At 42.9% G+C, this 20873-nt stretch overlaps 2 protein-coding genes and 1 long non-coding RNA gene across 8 annotated transcripts in view; 2 read left to right on the forward strand and 1 right to left on the reverse strand.

The window, feature by feature from the left end:
* LOC132388055 (autophagy-related protein 2 homolog B-like) overlaps positions 1-11698 on the forward strand; it is a 146620-nt gene extending 134922 nt beyond the window's left edge. For all 5 annotated transcript variants that reach the window (XM_059960415.1, XM_059960421.1, XM_059960426.1 and 2 more), the window contains 3 exons: positions 1116-1270; positions 5180-5329; positions 8753-11698. In XM_059960415.1, the coding sequence (XP_059816398.1) occupies positions 1116-1270; positions 5180-5329; positions 8753-8983 (536 nt within the window). In that variant the 3' untranslated portion in view covers positions 8984-11698. The remainder of the gene's footprint in view (positions 1-1115; positions 1271-5179; positions 5330-8752) is intronic.
* Positions 11699-11945: 247 nt separating this feature from the next.
* On the reverse strand, positions 11946-20692 carry LOC132388137 (uncharacterized). Its single transcript, XR_009510152.1, has 2 exons — positions 20351-20692; positions 11946-15000 (listed from the first exon to the last, which is right to left on the reverse strand). It is a non-coding gene; the product is annotated as an uncharacterized LOC132388137 (long non-coding RNA).
* The window catches only part of noxred1 (NADP-dependent oxidoreductase domain containing 1), an 80098-nt gene continuing 74162 nt past the window's right edge, over positions 14938-20873 (forward strand). For both annotated transcript variants that reach the window (XR_009510141.1, XM_059960466.1), the window contains exon 1: positions 14938-15113. Coding sequence is in view for 1 of the 2 variants with exons in the window: in XM_059960466.1 (XP_059816449.1) it covers positions 14938-15113 (176 nt within the window). In the remaining variant the exon portion in view is untranslated. The remainder of the gene's footprint in view (positions 15114-20873) is intronic.

Raw genomic sequence — 20873 nt, forward strand, 5'->3', positions numbered from 1 at the left:
TACAATTTCTGTAGCTTTTTCTGATCCTGTGCAATGGCCACTCCATACCAGATGGTGACATAGCCAGTTAGAGTGCTCTCCATTGTATATTTGTAAAAATTTGCTCATCTTTGGTACATACCAAATTTCCTCAAACATCTAATGCAGTAGAGCCACTGGTGTGTCTTTTTCATTATTGCAACAATATGTTGGGCCCAGGATAGATTTTCAGAGATGTTGACACTCAGGAACTTGAAACTCTTTGCCATTTTCCTATAGGACAGGCAGTTCTGCGAATCTGCACGAGGAACTGTTCTGCACAGTCGTATATTGACACATCATCATATCCTTTAGGGCATGGGCCAGAGTAATGCCAAGCAGTCACAGAAAATCAGTCGTCAGGTAAAATGGTATAAAGTTTCAGTGGGTACCAAACAATCTGCTTTTTTTCTGGAAACTATGGAACTAGAGATTGCCCCCAGGTTACGATGGTGTTCCCATTCCTGACAACTGTAGGTCAGAAATAAAGAAATGCATTGTGTCACAGGGTCACAGAAATGGCTGTGACAGGAGAGTTAGAAGACGTGGGAACAGCAGCCAACCAGCCTCACTGTGAGTCAGGTCAGCATTCCCAGCTCTGGGGGGAGAGGTCCCATAGAACAAAGTGTTGTCACTCAGTGGGGGGGGGGGGGGTGCTGCTGGAGAGAAGGCACTCAGAAATGTCCCATTCCCACCTGGCACAAGTTAGCTGCAGAAGCCGGCAATTCTGTCCTCATCCATCCTGTGGTTCGTTCGTGATTAGTTGGCTATTTATATCCCAGGGAGGAGCTGTATGTAAGGTACAGGTAGTTGCTTATTATTTCTATAAAACAAAGTAGTCAAATGGACATTTCATGTTTTTGAGGATTATGAAAAAATTTTAACCATTGAAATTCAGAGTATTAGCCTGATTAGGAAGTTGCAGGCATGCTATATTGGCGCCAGAAGCTTGGTGACACTTGCGGGGTGCCCCCACCTATCCTTGGACTGTGTTGGGTATTGATGTCAATTGCGCATTTTTGATGCACATGTGACAAATAAAGCTAATCTTTATCTTTAAATCTGGTGTGTTGTTGACTAATGCTGTTGTTGATCAGTCCAAGGATTGAAGGATCTGGTCTGGCTGCCTATTGAGCAGTATCGCAGGGATGGACGTATCGTGAGAGGGCTGCAACGGGGAGCAGCCTCTTTTGGAACCTCCACTGCCATGGCTGCCCTCGAACTGACAAATCGACTGGTGCAGACTATACAGGTAAAGGGGACCATCTCTCATGAACATAAAAGCATCTTCACTACAATTACATGGGAACTCGTGATAGTAGGGAAACATGCCTTTTGGCCCAACTCTTCACTATGTTGCCGAGTAAGCAAGTTCCATCTGCCTGCATTTTGGCCCATGGCTCTGTGTGAGAATAGCTTAGCGAGCTAGGGCTTTTCTCTTTCGAGCGAAGGAGGATAAGAGGTGACTTGAAAGAGGCATAGATTGAGTGGACAGCAAGAGACTTTTTCCCAGGGCAGAAATAGCTAATACAAGGGAGCATGATAGAATTCATCTTACAATTTGAGAAGGAAAAGCTAAAATCATTGGAGTAAAGGGAAATACAGAGGCATGAAGAGGAGCTGGCCAAAATTGATTGGAAGGGAACACTAACAAGGATGACAGCAGAACAGCAATGGCTAGAATTTCTGTAAGTGCAGGATATATACATTTCAAAATAAGTAGAATCATAAAGGCAGAATGACGCATCCATGACGTCAAAGTCAACATTAAAGCCAAAGAGAGGGCATATAATAGAGCAAAAATTAGTGGAAACTTAGAGGCTTGGGAAGCTTTTAAAAACCAACAAAAAGCAACTAAGAAAAGTCATAAAGAAGGAACAGATGGAATACAAAAATAAGCTAGCCACTACTATTAAAGAGGAGACCAAAAGCTTCTCCAGAAATATAAAGTGTAAAGGAGGCAAGAGAAGATATTGGACCACTGGACAATGGGGACAAGGAAATTGTGAATGAACTGATTAAGTATTTGCATCATTCTTCACTGTGGAAGACGCTAGTAGTATGCTTGAAGTTTGAGAGTGTGATGGGGCAGAAGTGAGTGAAGTTGCCATTACTGAAAAGAGTCCTTTGGAGACTGAAAGGTCTGAAGGTAGATAACTCACCTAGACCAGATGTTTACACCCCAGGATTCTAAAAAAAAGGTGGCTGAGGAGACTGTGGAAGCATTAGCAATGATCTTTCAAGAATCAATTGATTTTGGGATGGTTCCAGAAGACTGGGAAATTGCAAATGTCACTCCTCTTTAAGAAGGGAGAGAAGCAGAAGAAAGGAAATTTTAGGCCTGTTAGTATGAGCTCAGTGGTTGGGAAGATGTTGAAGTCAATTGTTAAGGCTATGGTTTTGGGGTACTTAGGGGGTACATGATAAAATAGACCATAGTAGGCATGATTTCCTTAAGGGAAAATCTTGCCTGACAAATCTGTTGGAATTCATTGAAGCAATAGTAAGCAGAATAGACAAAGGAGAATCGGTTGATGTTGTGTACTTAGATCTTCAGAAGGCCTTTGACAAGACACCACACATGAGGCTGCTTAACAAGTTAAGAGCCCATGGTATTACAGAAGAAATACTAGCATGGCAGAGCATTGACTGACTAGCAGGATGCAAAGTGTGGGAATAAAGGGAGCCTTTTCTGGTTGGCTGATGGTGACTAGTGGTGTTCCACAGGGGTCTGTGTTGGGACCACTTCTTCTTACGTTAGATGTTAATGATTTGAATGATAGAATTGATGGCTTTGTGGCCAAGTTTGCAGACAATATGAAGGTAGGTGGAGGAGCAGGTAGTTTTGAGGAAGTAGAGCATCTACAGGTTGACAGATAAATTAGGAGAATGGGCAAAGAAATGGCAAATGGAATACAGTGTTGGGAAGTGTATGGTCATGCACTTTGGTAGAAGAAATAAAAGTGTAGACTATTTTCTGAATGGAGAGAAAATTCAAATATCTGAGGTGCAAAGGGACTTGGGAGTCCTCGTGCAGGATTCCCTAAAAGATAATTTGTAGGTTGAGTTGGTGGTGAGGAAGGCTCATGCGATGTTAGCATTGATTTTGAATGGACTGAGATATAAAAGCAAGGTTGTAACATTGAGGCTTTGTGAAGCACTTTTGAGGCCTCACTTGGGGTAGTGTGAGCCATTTTGGGCTCCTTATTTTAAGAAGGGATGTGCTGACATTGGGGAGGGTTCAAACGTTCATGAAAATGATTCCAGGATTGAAAGGCTTATTATATGAGGAGTGTTTGATGGATCTAGGCCTCTACTCACTGGAATTCAGAAAAATGAAGGGTGACCTAATTGAACCATCTGGAATGTTGAAAGGCCTCAAGAGAATGAATGTGGAGAGGATATTTCTTATGATGGGAGAATCTAAGACCAGAGGACAGTCTCAGAATAGAGGGTGTCCTTTTAGAACGGAGATGTAAGGCAGGAGATTAGAACTGAGATGGTAAAATGAATCAGCCATGATGAAATGGTGGAGCATTCTCAATGGGCCAAATGGCCTATTTTGCTCCTAAATCTTATGGTCTTGTGATCTTATTATTTATAAGTATTTGAGAGAACGTATAGAGAGAATATCAGAGGTAAGTTTATTTATACAGAGAATGGTGGGCATGTGGAACACACTGCCAATGGTGATGGTAGAGGCAGATGCATTAGGGGCATTTAAAATAATCTTTAGGCACATGGATGATAGAAAAATAGAGGGTTATAGAAACATAGAAAACCTACAGCACAATACAGCCCTTCGACCCACAAAGCTGTGCCAGCCATCTCCTCACCTTAGAAATTACCTGGGGTTACCCATAGCCCTCTATTTTCCTAAGTTCCATGTACCTATCCAGGAGTCCCTTAAAAGACTCTATCATATCCTCCTCCACCACCGCCGTCGGCAACCCATTTCATGCACTCACCACTCTGTGTGTAAAAAAAATAAATAAATAAAAATAAAATAGAAATAAAAAAAACAACAACTTACCCCTGACATCTCCTCTCTACCTACTTCCAAGCACCTTAAAACTGTGCCCTCTCATGCTAGCCATCTCAGCCCTGGGAGAAAGCCTCTGACTATCCACATGATCAATGCTTCTCATCATCTTGTACACCTCTATCAGGTCACCTCTCATCCTCCGTCACTACATCCAAGTTCACTCAACCTATTCTCATGAGGCATGCTCCCCAATCCAGGCAACATCCTTGTAAATCTCGTCTGCACCCTTTCTATGATTTCCATGTCTTTCCTGTCATGAGGCGACCAGAATTCAGCACAGTACTCCAAATGGGGTCTGACCAGGGTCCTATATAGCTGCAACATTACCTCTCAGCTCTTAAACTCAATCCCATGATTGATGAAGGCCAATGCATCGTATGCCTTCTTAACCACAGAGTTAACTTGCGCAGCAGCTTTGAGTGTTCTATGGACTCGGACCCCAAGATCCCTCTGATCCTCCACACTGCCAAGGGTCTTAGCATTAATACTATTTTCTGCCATCATACGTGACCTACCAAAATGAACCACCTCACACTTATTTGGGTTGAACTCCATCTGCCACTTCTCAGCCCAGTTTTTCATTATATCAATGTCCCACTCTGACAGCACTCCACACTATCCACAACACCCCCAACCTTTGTATCACCAGCAAATTTACTAACCCATCCCTCCACTTCTTCATCCTCAGAGTTATGTTGAGAGGGTGGGGTAGCTTGATCTTAGATTAGCATTGTGGGCCGATGGGCCTGTACTGTGTTCTAAATATCTTGTCTCTGATCTATGTTCTAAATCTCTCGTGTCTGATCTTAAACCTATGCCCACTTTTTTTAATATTTTGCACCCCTTCCTGGGAAAAGGCGTGCAGATCTCTGTTTCCATTCCCAAAATGCATCACCTTGCAGCGTTGAAATTAAATTTTATTTTGTGCTGCTCTTTCAAACTTTCCATCTGAACAATATACTACTTTTAGTGCTATCCACAACCACAGTTTTCTCATCACTTGCATACAGGAGTTGACAAGACCACAAGCTCCCATAACAGTCATCAAAATAAATCTAGATTCTAAACCTATAACTGCAGAATTGCATCATACGTGAACAATTTTATTTCCTTCAGGCAGCAGCTGAGACCGCCTATGATATGGTTTCTCCGGGCAGCAATTCGCATGGTTTGATGAGGACAAAACGGATTTCTCAGCATCGGCTGGCTCATCAGCCTGTCGATCTCCGTGAGGGAGTTGCTAAGGCATACGACCTGGTGAAAGAGGTATGAGAGTTTATGGCATGGAAAAGGGTGGTGGATGTGCAGTGTATTTGCTAACCAACAGAAAACAGAAAAAATTAGTTTGGAGTAAGATTCAGCCTTTGAGAAGATAGTTTATGCTGAGTAGTTTATTCAGCAGTAGAGCAAATTGTTTAAGGAAGTAAGCATGAGGATTGATGAAGGTAGGGCAGTTGATGTTGTCTACATGGACTTTATAGCCAGGTCTTTTACGTTCCCAGTGTCAAATTTTTGTCCATTCCTTTGGCATATCAATATCCCTCAGTATGTTTTCACGTTAGCAAGTTATAGGTAATGGGCCACAGATTTAGGGTCATTACTTTTGGAAGATTTTTTAAATCATAAATAATATAGCTTATAATTGTGGAAGCACCATTCAGTAATGGCTAGCATAGTGCTTTATAACGGCAGTGATTGTGATTCGATTTATGCTGCTGTCTGTAAAGGGTTTGTACATACTCCCCATGACCATGTGGGTTTCCAGCGGGTGCTCCAGTTTTCTCCCACATACTGTACATTCTAAAGACCTGGGTGGTAAGCTATGGGCATGCTATGTTGGCACTTGTGAGCTGCCCACAGCACAACCATCGAATGTGCTGGTCATCGATACAAACAATACATTTTACTTCAGTACACCTACTCATTCATGCAAATACCTAATCAGCCGACCATGTAGCAGCAATCAAATGTAGAAAAGCATGCAGGCATAGTCAAGGGGTTTATTTGTTATTCAGACTAAATAGCAGAATGAGGAAGAAATGTGATCTAAGTGACTGTGACTGCAGAATGATTGTTGGTGCCAGATGGTGTGGTTTGAGTATCTCAGAAACTGCTGATCTCTTGAGATTTTCACATACAACAGTCTCTCGAGTTTACAGAGAATGGTGCAAAAACAAAGAAAAATCTCGTGAGCAGCAGTTCTGTGGACTAAAATGCCTTGTTAATGAGGGAGGTCAGAGTCGAATGGTCAGACTGGTGGAAGGTGACAGAAACTCAAATAACCACACTTTACAACAGTGATGTGCAGAAGCGCATGTCTGAATGCACAACGTGTCAAACCTTAAAGAAGATGAGCTGCAGTAGCAGAAGACCAGGAACATACAGAAATTCACTCAGTGGTCACTCAGATACCTCCTGTACTAATACAGTGACCTCTGTGTGTATTTCATGTGGTATTTTTCCTGTTCATTCACATGCAGAATGGGTCCTTTTGTCCTGTTCCCTATTTTGCAGGATGTTATTCCTTGTTATCCTTGTTTGCTTTTTTGCACACACATTGTTTTAGTGATGTGGCTGTTTGGATGACTCGGCGTCTGGTTTGTCTTTATTTTTTTCTCAGTGTTCTGTCCCCACTTGTTTTAAGCGCCGTACTTCGGTGAGTAGGTGCTTCAGTCTTACAACTCCACCTTCCCCCCTCCTGCCTCCTTCTGCCCATCGTCCTTGGTCCACAATTCACATACTGGGTCCTGCCTCACCATCTTTCCTCCCACAGACATTGTTTAACCTGCTGAGTCCCTCTAACAGTTTGAGTTTGCTCCAATTTCCAGCATCTGCAGCCTCTTGTTTGTCTAAATTGGTGCTCCGGCTTTCATGTGCAGTGAGTTTTTAAAACAGTTTAAAGCAGTTAGCATGACTTCTGACTCTAAAATGCCATTGTGCTTTGCCTTGTGACCTCGCACTACTTCACTACATATTTAACATGTATTTACTTAAAATAATCTTTGCAACGTTGTTCTATTGCAGCAACAATATTAAATATCATAACACATCAGTGTTTAAAATATTTTACAATTTGTTGAAGTTACTTTTTTCCTCTCATATTACAATTTATATGAATGAATAGATTGCATGTACTGTAGCCAGACTTGCTGCTTACATGGGTGAAAAGTTGTGAGGATAGATCAAGGGATATGGATATGCCAAATGGATGGAAGCGTTTGACAGTTTAAAAGGCCTTTGTATGAATAAGTTGAAAGGCCACATGGAGCTGGTGTTCAAAATAATGGGTGAGTTATTAAAAACTGGTGCGCACCAGGAGACCAGCCAAAGCTCATCCATCTGAGCATGAATTTGGTACAACTTTTACATTCTCAGTTGACAAGATTACCAGTAAAACTATATTTTGATAACAGGATGGTGACTACGGGAAGACTTAATTAAGTAGCAGACTAGGTCTTGATTACAGAATAAAATTATTATCTATAGGTCTAACAATAAATCCGATTTCTATTACAACAATGTGTGGACGCTATAATTAGTGAGGTTCCTGACACTTGAGTGTTGTCACTGCTGCATTCCATACCTCTACTTTTGTCTGTGGTTCCCTGTTATTTATGGTTTTATATTGCTATATTTCTTCACTATTCTTGGTTGGTGCGGCTGTAACGAAACCCAATTTCCCTCAGGATCAATAAAGTATGTCTGTCTGTCTGTTTGTTACCAGATTAGCACAATCCACATCCCTATTTACTGGTTATTAGCCCTCAGTATTCTTTACCCTACAGTAGCATGGAAAGTCCATGTAGACAACATCTACCACCCTGACCTTGTCAATCTTTGTCGTATTGCTGAAAAAATTATCAGCACTATACTTAAATCATCTCAAAGACTGCCTCTCACTCCCCACCCACTCAGACCACCTTTGTCCTTTTATTATTTACTCTTCCAAGTATGCTCCTGGTCCCTTTGTCCAGGGAATATTCCCTCCAGTCCTTGTGGGTAATAGCTAGATCATGAATGTGTTGAAGATCAGCAAATAGAACTTATAACAGTACAGCATAGTACCTGCCCTGCAGCCCACAATGTTGTGCTGACCATTTAACCTACTCCAAGACCAATCTAACCCTTCCCTCCTACATAGCCCTCCATTTTTCTATCATCTATGTGGCTATCGGTAAGAGTTTCTTAAATGTCCCTAATATATCTGCATCTACCACCACCCCTGGCAGCACGTTCCATGCTCCCACTGCTCTGTGTTTTTAAAAAAAATCCTAACTCTGATATCTTTTTCTTCCCCCCCCCCCCCCCCCCATACATTCATCCAATTATCTTAAAATTGTGCCCACTCATATTAGCCATTTCCACTCTTGGAGAAAGTCTATGGCTATCCACTCGATCTTCCTAATATACCTCTATCATTTTACCTCTCATCATCCTGTGCTCCAGGAGAAGAGCCCTAGCTCACTCATCCTTTCTTCATAAGACGTGCTCTCTAATGTAGGCAGCATTCTGCTAGATTTCCTTTGCACCGTCTCTAAATGAAAACCATTTCAGTGACTCATCCTTCCCTGGTACTTCAGCTGCACTCTTTATCCCATCTTTCTGAACTGTGAGCAAGTTGCAGGCTAGGAGAGAGTGAAGCTGCTGTTGCTGAATTTAACATTTTCTACAACTTGTCCTCTTGTGCAGGGATTCACGGACACGGCACACATGATTTATGAGACAGCAACACGGGAACACGAGCAGCGGGGGATGACTGGAGCAGTGGGAGGAGTGCTGCGGCAGATCCCTCCGGCCGTGGTGAAGCCATTGATTGTGGCAACTGAGGCCACCTCTAATGTCCTTGGCGGGATGCGAAACCAGATCCAACCAGACGCGCGGCAGGAAGAGTCTCAGAAGTGGCGGCTTGCTAACCAATAATGCTTCAGGATTGTTCCCTGAGACTTTCAGCATTTGGGAGAGAGAAGCCGGTGTACCTCAAGGTCCCATGTTGGGAACCGACTGAGTGTCACTACACATTACACTTTGCTGCCTGTTTATTTTGGCCTCATCCAGATCCCCAAAAAACAAAAACTTTGTGTCAATAGGAGAGTTTATAGTATATAATTAACTTGATTGATCTGGTGACTTCATAGAAGAAACTCTTAGGTTCATTTTCAAGTGGCCTTGGAGAATGATTGTTTTAAAAAGCAGGGTGGTGACTGGAATCCATCTTCTTGCTGTGATCTGTGGGGTCAGCTTCGTTTGCAGTTTGTTAACTAATATGGATTATAAACCCTCCAACTGCAAGGGATGCAGTGTGTTGCCTGGAAGCAAAGATGTTAATTATTCTTCCTTGTCTTAGTCCGGATATTCTTCATGGTCACACTCCCTGAGCCTGCAGCCTGCTTCAACAGTTATAAGTATAATCATTAACTGACTCAGCAGACTCCCTGAGGAATTCATTGACCAGACCCTGGCAGCAATAGGTTTAGATTAAATGGAAGGTGCCTGCTAAGTTCTTGGTTTCTGTTTCTTCTCTTAAATGTTTTCACATTCAAGTTGGGTTGAGTGTCCATGATATCCAGTGCAGAAACACTGCAGCACATTGAAAACGTCATGGAGCACGATGTGCTGAACTTGAGTGGCCATAGTATTCGTTGAAGTGTCAGAATAAGTGACTCAGGATGAGCATAACAAAAATGGAAAATGACATGCTTATTTTCGGGATATATACACAGGTTCAGGTGGCTGTGCAGTACCTGCCAGTTCCAAAACATGCTGGTTCTCTCTGTGAAAAGCCACTTTTATGATTCTACTACAGGAGCTCCCAACCTTTTTTATGCCATGGACCCCTACCATTAATCAAGAGTCCGTGGACCCCAGTTTGGAAACTCCCGCCCTACAACAAGAATTTCTCCCATTACCCACCTCAGTTCTCCAACATACTCATCCTGCCCTCTCCACAGTGCAGCACTGTATCAGTCCAGCACTTCCCTCCTTTCTGCACTGTACTTTCAGTTTCTTACTTGCTCAATTCTGATCAAAGGCTCAGTGTTCTAGTGTTCTACATTTTATAGCTTTTCCTAAAGATACAACACAAAAACTGATCCTTCAGCCCACCAAATCTGTGCCAACCCTTGAACACCAATATCCACCTCACCCATTTAATTCTCCCTACATTACACAACTACCTTTCAGATTCAACCCCACATACTGCTGTGGTTAACCCATTGACCTGAGGAAAAGAAGCCAGAGCAGCTTGGGGAATCCCGTGCAGTTACAGGGAGAAAGTGCAAACTCCACACAGCACCAGATGTTGGGATTGAACTGGTATCACTGGTGCTGCAAAGCAGCAGTTCTACTAGCTGTGCCATCAATGCCCAGTTTAAAACTCATTGCCTCAGAACATTAGATTAGAATCAGTTTTTTTTTATCACTGACATGTGACATTTATTGTTTTAGAGAAACAGGCTCTTTGGCCCATGTAGTTCATGAAAACTGTTATTTTGTCTAGTCCTATCGACCTGCACTTGGACCATACCCCTCCCATCCACCTACTTATCTAATTTCTACAATCGAACCTGCATCCACCACTTCCACTGGCAACTTGTTCCACACTCTCAACACCATCTGAGTGAAGAAGTTCCCCCTTAGGTTCTCCTTAATATTTCACCTTTAACCCTTATCCTCTGACCTGTAGTTCTAGTCACATTCAACCTCAGCAGGAAAAAGCCTGCTAGCATTAACTCTAACTATACTGCTGATTCTCTCTCACATGATTTAAGAACAAAATTCTAAGGTACTCAGTGGGTTAGATAGCATCTTTAGAGAGAGGAAGTTAACAAATCAGGTTTGTTTTGGGTCGTCTCCCCCTCCATGGCTGATTATTCTTGTTCTCCATGCTTTAAGTATAACTGCAGATAGAAAGCAGATGGCTCGCAGCTTCCCCCACCACCTTTTTCTGGCTTCTTCCCCCTTCCTTTCCAGTCCTGATGAAGGGTCTCTGCCTGAAACATCGACTGTTTATTCACCCCCTCCCCTATAGATGCTGCCTGATTTGCTGAGTTCCTCCATTGTTTTTGTGTGTGTGTGGAGTTTGTAATTTCTGTCTATGATCATATGTGTTTCCCCCTGGTATTCCAGTTTATTCCTACATAATCCTCCCTTACACTCCTGTGTCCCCTCCCCCTTCTCCCTGTATCTGTGAGAAGACTCCTGGCATGTCAAAGCATCTTCACTGACATCTAGCATCGTTACACCTGAGATTGGAGCTGTGTTGGCAAGGCAGGATCAAATCCCTGATTTCCCCTGGTAGACAAAATACATCTTAAAATCTATAGTGACAATCAGATTCTCAACTAAACTCCCTGAATTTGGCTCTGTAAGTTTCCACATAAAATTGTTTCTCCTCAATGTCACTGAATCAGATTTTTTTTTTAAAACATTGCCTTGTATAAAGTTTTAGTTTTTTTTGTACAGCAGTTTTAAAGCCTAATTTTTGTGAATTGATTAACATTTTTTGGTTGCTCTCAGTGTACATATTTCTAAGTAATGTTGTTGATATATCACAGAGGGTTGTGAATGGATCTACCATAGACAGTGAACTTAAGAAAGGGAAGAAATAAAGAATACACATCTTGTGTGTACACTATCCTGCTTTGCTTCTAATAGATGCGAGTTACAAGACACTGTATGACATATTCTCTTTCTTCAGGCCTTCGATTTCAACATGCAGAGCCAAAGTCTCATAGGCACAGAAATGGGTAATTTATCCATAAATCCACTATAACAGTAGTATCAAAGTTGAGTTTATAGTCAGATGCACAAGCCAATGTATGCACAGGTGCAAAGAAAAACTTACCTGCAGCAGCTACACAAGCACAGAGCAACATAAGCAGCATTCACAAGAAAAACATAAACACAGTTTTTATAAGAAAAAGCAATTAGAAAAAGGTTTTGTTCTAAGGGTTTTTTTTTACTGTACCTAGGTATTTCAAAGTTAATTTACTGTCAGTGTGTATTTATGTTTATATGGCATCATATCCTGTACAACTGAGATTCAATTTCTTACAGGCATTCAAAGTAAATACAAGAAACACAGTAGAACTCACAAAGACCACACCCATCAAGGACAACCAATGTACAAAAGTCAGACTTCAAATTCAAAAGAAATAATAACATAATTAAACAATAAAAAGCAAGAACGTGAGATGAAAATTAGACATCGGATCAGACGTTGGCTTTGTGGGAGAAGCCAGAGAGTGGTGGTAGCTGGTTACCTCTCTGGAGGCCTGTGACTAAGTGGTGCAGGGATTGGTGCTGGATCCTTCATTGTTTATGATCTGGATGAAAATGTGGTTAACTGGATCAGCAAATCTGCAGATAACACCAAGATCGGGGGTGTAGTGCATAGAGAGGAAGACTATCAGTGCTTGCAGAAAGATCTGCATCAGCTGGAAAACTGGCAGATAGGATTTGATGCGGACAAGTGTGAGGTTTTGCACTTTGGGAGGACCAACTAGGTAATTCTTAAAACAGTGAATGGTAGGAAGAACAAAGGGATCTGGGAATACAGGCCCATAATTTGTTTCAAGTGGCATCACAGTTAGAGTTGTAAAGAAAGCATTTGGGACATTGTCCTTTATAACTTAATGTATTGAGTACTGAAGATTGGATGTGTTGGTAAGGCCTAATCTGGAGTATTGTGTGAAGTTTTGGTCATCTACCTACAGGAAGGATGTAAATAAAGATGAAAGGGTACAGAGAAAATTCACAAGGATGTCAGTGGGTCTGGAGGACCTGAGTTATAAGGAAAGATTCAATAGGTTAGGACTATACATATTCTTTAGAACATAGAAGACTGAGGGGAGATTTGAAAGACATTTACAAAATTGAGGGGTATAGATAGGGTAAATGCAAGTGGGCTTTCCCACTCAGGTTGGGTGGGACTACAACTTAAGGTTATGGGTTAAGGATAAAAAGTGAGAAGCCAAAGGGGAACATGAGGGGAAACTTTTTCACTGAGAGGGTCATGTAAGTGTGGAATGAGCTGCCAACAGAGTGGTGCATGTGAGCTCAATTTCAACATTTAAGTAAAGTTTGGATGGGTACATGGTCCCCGTGCAGGTCGATGGGAGTCAGCAGTCTAAATGGTTTTGGCATGGACTAGATGGGCCAATGGGCCTGTTTCTGTGCTGTACTCTCTATGACTGGATGAAAAGTCCTTGATATTGAGTCCATAGATTGTGGCAACGGTTCAGTGATGGTTGAGTGAAGTTATCCCCTGTGGGATAGCAATAGCAATAAATAAGGAGCAAGAAATAACAAAATGGAGTCCTTAAAGTGAGACCATTGGCTGTGGGAACACCAGAAGCAGAACAAGTGTAGTTATTCCCTTTTGTTCAAGAGCCTGATGATTGAGGAGTAATAACTCCCTGAACCTGGTGGTGTGGGTCCTGAGGCTCCTATTGCACCTTCCTGATGGCAGCAACAAGAAGGAGCATAGCCTGGATGATAGGGACCTTAAATGATGGATGCTGCTTTCTTGCAACAACACTTCATGTGGATGTGCTCAAAGTTGGGAGTGCTTTAGCCAGAATGGACCCGGTCATATTCATTACTTTCTGTTGGCTTTTCTGTTCAAAAGTATTTGTGTTTCCATACCAGGCCATGATACAACCAGTCAATATACTTTCTACCACACATCTATAGAAGTTTGTCAAAGTTTTAGATGACATGCTGAAACTTTGCAAACTTATAAGAAAGCAGTGAAGCCACTGTGCTTTGTTAGGTGCTGGACCCAGGGTAGATCCTCTGAAATGGAGGCTGGAATTCAATATCTGCTGACCTTCTCCACCACTGATCCCATGATGAGGACTGGTTCATGGACCTCTGCTTTCCTCCTCCTGAAGTCAGTAATAAGCTCCTTGGTCTTGCTGACATTGAGTGAGAGATTGTTGTGGTATCACTCAGCTAGATTTTCAGTCTTCCTTCTATATGCTGATTCATCACCACTTATGTGACAATAGTAAACCAATTTACAAGGGTGTTACTTGGACTGGAGTGCTTCAGTTATAAGAAGAGGCTGGTGCTCTTTAGAGCACAGGAGCTGAAGGCTGATCTATAGAAGTTTATAAAATCTTGACAGGCAGAGATAAGCTGCATGGTCATAGTCTTTTACCCAAAGTAGAAGAGTCTAAGACTGGTTTAAGGTGAGAGGGGAAGAAATTTAAATAGGACCTTAGATGGTGGTGGGTATAATGAAGCCAGTTGCCAGAGGCTGTTGTGGAGGTATGTATAATTACAAAGTTTAAAAGATGAATGGATAGAGAAGGTTTGCAGAAATCTAGGTCAAATTGAGGCAAATGGGTCCAACACATAAAAGGTTGAAGGAACGTAATAAATTTCTCCCCCCTAGCCGCTGAGTCCCTCCAGCAGATTTCGTGATGATCCAGATTGCAGTACTGTAGCTGTCGTCTCCTATGTCTCCCTCATCACTGAGCCTGTCTCCATTTGGTATTCTGTCTGAACCCTCTCTAACCCCTCTCCTCCATTTCAGGTTTTAAGCTGTAACCGCTTCAGCCTCCCCTTCAGTCCTGGAGAAGAGGCCTGACCAAATATTGACGGGTTTTCTCCTTCCGTGAAGGAGGCTTGATTGAGTTCCGTTTGGTGTCATTACTGCAGCAGCTGCGGGGTTATTCGCTTGCCGGTCTCCCGTCAGTTGCTATGGTGACGGAGCAGCCGCGGCTCTTCTGGTGACGGAACGGTCGTTGCCCGGCGACGGAGTTGTGGAGGCGAGGCGGTGGCCCGGCGGTAACTATGGTTAGGAAGAGGCCGCAATCAACTGTTGTTATGGTAACGGATCGGCCGTCGGCGCCAAGGCTCAGTCGGTCATGGCGGGCTCTGGGCACCTGGATTTGATGCATGGCCTCCCGTCGCTTCGCTTCGAGGCGCCGCTGAGTGAAGGAGAGAAAAAATTCAGTAAAATGGTCAGGGTCCGCGCCTGGGCTCACACCATGTGCAGTTGTGCTCACGCCGCTTTCTACTGCAGTCTTCTGACAGCCGTCAGGTAACTGGTTAGTGTGCAAACCCCGCGGAGAACCACTAATGAATGAGTGACCAACTCAACACCTTGGGGTACTGCTAGTCAATGAGTAGCCAACAATAAACCTTCACTTAAACACCTGGGGAACTGCCAGTCGAGTAACCAACAATTAACCTTCGCTCAAACACTGCAGCCTGCTATGAGTAACGTTAAACCATCACTCATCAATAATCAATCATCAATTCACTAGTCAGTAATTAACTTCATTCACATACTAAGGGGTACTGCTAGTTAATATAATAATGAACCTTCATTTACCAGTAAACCATTAATAATCATTTACTCAAAATCACAGTAACAAACAATAATTTTTCACACAGAACTCAATAATCACTACAAACATCATGTCCAGCATTTCTCAAATTTCCATTAACTTTATGAGTAATAGTTTTTCACTGATCAACTTTATCAAATAGTACAAAGATGAAAATATCTGCAGATACTGGAAATCCAAGCAACACAGACAATATGCTGGAGGAACTCAGCAGGCCAGGAAGCATCTATGGAAAAGAGTACTGTCGATGTTTCAGGCTGAGATCCTTCATCAGGACTGGGAAAAAAGATGGGAAATTAGAGCAAGAAGGTGGGGGGGGGGGAGAGAAGAAATACTAGGCGATGGGTAAAACCGGGAGTGGGGAGGGGTGAAGTAAAGTGCAGGGAAGTTGATAGGTGAAAGAGATACAAGGCTGGAGAAGAAAGAATCTGATAGGGGAGGATAGAAAGGTGAGGGAGAGAAGGGAGGTGATGGGCAGGTAAGGAGATAAGGGAAACGGGAATGGCGAAGGGGGCAATTACCAGAAGTTTTAAGCAATCGATGTTCGTGTTATCATGTTGGAGGCTACCCAGACGGAATATCAACATTAAACATTAAAACATCAATTTTTAATCCATAACCTAATTAATAACTGTGCAATAACCTGTAAAAATCGACAACCAACAACTTGGTAACATGGCCAAAAGGTACAAAATTAGTTGCCACCGTAAAGTGATTTTCTGGCCCCTTCCTGCCCATCTGATTCCGCCTCTGGACTAAGATTGTGACCAGGTCTGGAGCCTGTTGTCCTGGTGAGACCCACATTGGACATCAACAAGCAGGTTATGGTCAGGATGTGCTGTTTGCTAGTATTGTGGCAATGCATTCCATCGTACACTCTACAGCTGGTTAACAGTGAACTCTGGTCAGTACAGTAAAGCTCCAATAAACCAGCACTTGTAACTCAAAAGAATAGCAGTTTGGAATGGACTAGATGGGCCAAAAAGGCCTGTTTCTGTGCTGAATGACTCTAACCTTGGGAATTTGGCAATGTTAGACTAATGGATTTTCTAGATTATTGGTTGTTTAGATTTCAGATTCAGAATTAATCTTAGGCACATTTTACGCACTACAGTTCCCAAGGGGACACCGGATTGCATAGAAGGAAGAGAGTTTAAAAGGAGCGAGTCGCTTCTTTTTGTAGAAAAGAACTCAGATTGTGTAGAGGAAGGAAGTTTAAAAGAAGTAAGTGTGGGCATCGGTGCATGCCACAGTTCCCAAGGAGACATCAGATTGTATAGAGCGAAAGAGTTTAAAAGAAGAGTAGGGCTGTCAGTACTTTTTGTGCACCACAGTTCCCGAAGAGACATTGGACTGTGCGTAACTAGGCACTTGGCAAGATCCAATCCAAAGAAGTTAGGTTTAAGCAAAGTGGCCATTGTGTGATTGGGCCAGTGTTAGAGTGGGGACTTAAGACTTTGGCTGATTGGGACTTCAGTGAAAAGAGGCATAGGCTGTCGGTAGATTTTTTTTTGTTATTCTTTCTTTTTATTGCACATTTAGAGCAATGGGGATGTCAGGCAGGAGAGTATAATACTCTAGTATTATCGAGGGTCTAGTGAGATGGAGGAACTGAGGGAAATACATGTTAGTAGGGAAGTGGTGTTAGGTAAATTGAAGGGATTAAAGGCAGATAAATCCCCAGGGCCAGATGGTCTGCATCCCAGTGCTTAAGGAAGTAGCCCAAGAAATAGTGGATGTATTAGTGATAATTTTTCAAAACTCCTTAGATTCTGGATTAGTTCCTGAGGATTGGAGGGTGGCTAATGTAACCCCACTTTTTAAAAAAGGAGGGAGAGAGAAACTGGGGAATTATAGACCAGTTAGTCTGACATCGGTGGTGGGGAAAACGCTAGAGTCGGTTATCAAAGATGTATTAACAGCATATTTGGAAAGAGGTGAAATCATCGGACAAAGTCAGCATGGATTTGTGAAAGGAAAATCAAGTCTGACAAATCTTGTAGAGTTTTTTGAAGATGTAACTAGTAGACTGGATAGAGGAGAGCCAGTGGATGTGGTATATTTAGATTTTCAAAGGCTTTTGACAAGGTCCCACACAGGAGATTAGTGTGCAAACTTAAAGCACACGGTATTGATGTGGATAGAGAATTGGTTGGCAGACAGGAAGCAAAGAGTGGGAATAAACAGGACCTTTTCAGAATGGCAGGCAGTGACTAGTGGGGTACCGCAAGGCTCAGTGCTGGGACCCCAGTTGTTTACAATATATATTAATGATTTAGGCGAGGGAATTAAATGCAGCATCTCCAAGTTTGCGGATGACACGAAGCTGGGCGGCGGTGTTAGCTGTGAGGAGGATGCTAAGAGGATGCAAGGTGACTTGGATAGGTTGGGTGAGTGGGCAAATTCATGGCAGATGCAATTTAATGTGGATAAATGTGAGGTTATCCACTTTGGTTGCAAGAACAGGAAAACAGATTATTATCTGAACGGTGGCTGATTAGGAAAAAGGGCAGTGCAACGAGACCTGGGTGTCATTGTACACCAGTCATTGAAGGTGGGCATGCAGGTACAGCAGGCGGTGAAAAAGGCAAATGGTATGTTGGCATTCATAGCAAAAGGATTTAAGTCCAAGAGCAGGGAGTTTCTACTGCAGTTGTACAAGGCCTTGGTGAGACTGCACCTGGAGTATTGTGTGCAGTTTTGGTCCCCTAATCTGAGGAAAGACATTCTTGCCATAGAGGGAGTACAAGGAAGGTTCACCAGATTGATTCCTGGGATGGCAGGACTTCCATATGAAGAAAGACTGGATCGACTAGGCTTATACTCACTGGAATTTAGAAGATTGAAGGGGGGGATCTTATTGGAACGTATAAAATTCTAAAGGGATTGGACAGGCAAGATGCAGGAAGATTGTTTTCGATGTTGGGGAAGTCCAGAACGAGGGGTCACAGTTTAAGGATAAAGGGGAAGCCTTTTAGGACCGAGATGAGGAAAAACTTCTTCACACAGAGAGTGGGGAATCTGTGGAATTCTCTGCCACAGGAAACAGTTGAGGCTGGTTCATTGGCTATATTTAAGAGGAAGTTAGATATGGCCCTTGTGGCTAAAGGGTTCGGGGTATGGAGAGAAAGCAGGTACAGGGTTTTGAGTTGGATGATCAGCCATAATCACACTGAATGGCGGTGCAGGCTCGAAGGGCCGAATGGCCTACTCCTGCACCTATTTTCTATGTTTCTATGTTTACTCATTTTGTGGGATGCAGGATTTGGGAATCCAATGTCCCTGATGACTACATCTGTAAGAACTGCATCCAGCTGCAGCTTCTTACGGACAATGTTAAGGAGATGTAGCTGGAACTAGATGAACTCCAGATAATTCAGGAGGCTGAGAGATTGGTAGACAGGACATATAGGGAGTTAGTTACACTCAAAGTACAGGACACAGGTAACTGGATAACTATCAGGAAGGGGAAAGAGGATAGGCTCTCTAAGTAACCCTGTAACTATTCCCCTCAACAACAGTTATACCACTGATTGGGGTTGGGAAGGTGTGGCATGACCTAACAGAGGAAAGTCACAGCAGTTAGATCTCTGGCACTGAGTCTGGCTTTGTGTCTCAGAAGGAAAGTGGAAAGAAGAAGCAAGCTGAAGTGATAGGGGATTAGTTGGTTCAAGGAACGGAAATAAGGTTTTGTGGATGAGAACATGATTCCTTCATGTTACTGTAATGTTCTGCTTCCTATTTTTATTGTTATACTGTATCTACTTAATTTAGCAGTTCCATAAGAGCAGTCAGTTCTGTTTACAGCCTGTTTGGGTTACTGTTGAAGATAAAGGATGAGAAGAAATGTGCGCTGTCTGATTAGGATGGTTTCTCTGCTGAGGGACACTGAGGTTAGGTTTGGGGGTCTTGTTCAGTGGAAGACTCTGGGGAGAACCGGTCGTAGGATACGACCCTGTGGGAGACCCGTTTGTTGGAGATAGATTGTGAGTGATGTTCAGAAGGTAGTATGCACTTTAACACTGACCGAGGACCCAGCGCTTGAGTAACAGAGAAGTTCAAGATGAGCTCCAACTTGTGCATATTTGACTGTTAATTAAAATGGGCCCTTTTCTTTTTGTTTTTCTTTACTAACCCTTTAAGATTCATAAATATAATTCCTTTAGTTATATGCAGTATGCTGTCTGTCATTTTGTAGTGCTAATTTGTAACAGGGGAGCAATTTATACAGCATCCACACAAACCGGGTTTGGGGTGGGAGAACCATCTCAATCTCACGAGTTTGGCGGGACCAGAGAGTATCTTCCCTACACTTATGCAGTCACAGAAACAGGTAATTTCATTATGTGGCTTGTCCGGGATCAATTTTGTTGGATGCTGTGATTGCCTTGAGCATTGACCTAGTGGGTTGTGTGTTTAATCCTGTTTTAAACTACTGTGCAGTAAAGTAATTACATGGTTATGGGTGCTGCAGGGGTTGAGTGTGGTGCGAATCCACGGGGTTACAAGTAACGAATGCGTGTGCATTAAGTGGGGTAGACATTCGTATTCTCGATGAGTTGTTAGTTCGAACTTTTAAGTACCATTAAAGCAGTTGGAATAGTTATGATTGTGGAGTGGAGGTTTGATAAAATGGCTGGCAAAGACTTTGTTTTAATTCAGACTAGCACTGACGTAATGGCAGTGGAACTGCCTGGTACTATTGGGGCCCCAGGGGTTGAGGGGCGTGGGCTGTCCATGCTTTCTGGAAGGAGGGGAGTGAAGGCGAGCAGGCAGAATCACAAGCTGTTTCCCGTAGTTGTGGGCGGAGACTTCAAAGATAGGTTACTCTCGTTTTTGCGGAGCAAGGGGAGGAGTGATCTGATTTGAAATGTCTGATGAGTCCCCCAGTGAGGAGTGAGAATTCTGAGTTAGTGTCAGCCCTTACCTCTCTGGTGAATAAATGGCCCAACGCACAGGCGGAGGGTCCAAGCTATCGAAAGCTGAGAATATTCTTAGCGAAGCCCACATCTGAGGGGGAAAAAGAGTATGAGACTTGGGTTGAGCAGACCCTTCAGATACTGGAGTGCTCTGCTGACATAAAAAGACAGCGAATGATTGAAAGTTTGACGTAGTGAGATTTGTAAAGACACAGAACCCTTTTGCTACTTTAGTGGGATACATGAAAGTACTAGAAAATATGTTTGGCGTAATGGGGAGCCCAATGGAGCTTATGACATATTTCAGGAAAAGGGTGAGAAACTTCCCACCTACTTTTTTCAGCTAGAGAGGCAGCTGAGGTAAACACAAAATGCTTTGCAGATGCTGGGGTCAAAGCAACACACACAACACGCTGGAAGAACTCAGCAGGTCAGGCTGCATCCGTGGAAGTGAACAGTCAACGTTTTGGGCCGAGACCCTTCGTCAGGACTGAAGAGGGAAGGGGCAGGGGCCCTATAAAGAAGGTGGGG

The sequence above is a fragment of the Hypanus sabinus genome, chromosome 2 (assembly GCF_030144855.1).
Source record: "Hypanus sabinus isolate sHypSab1 chromosome 2, sHypSab1.hap1, whole genome shotgun sequence".
NCBI lineage: Eukaryota > Metazoa > Chordata > Chondrichthyes > Myliobatiformes > Dasyatidae > Hypanus > Hypanus sabinus.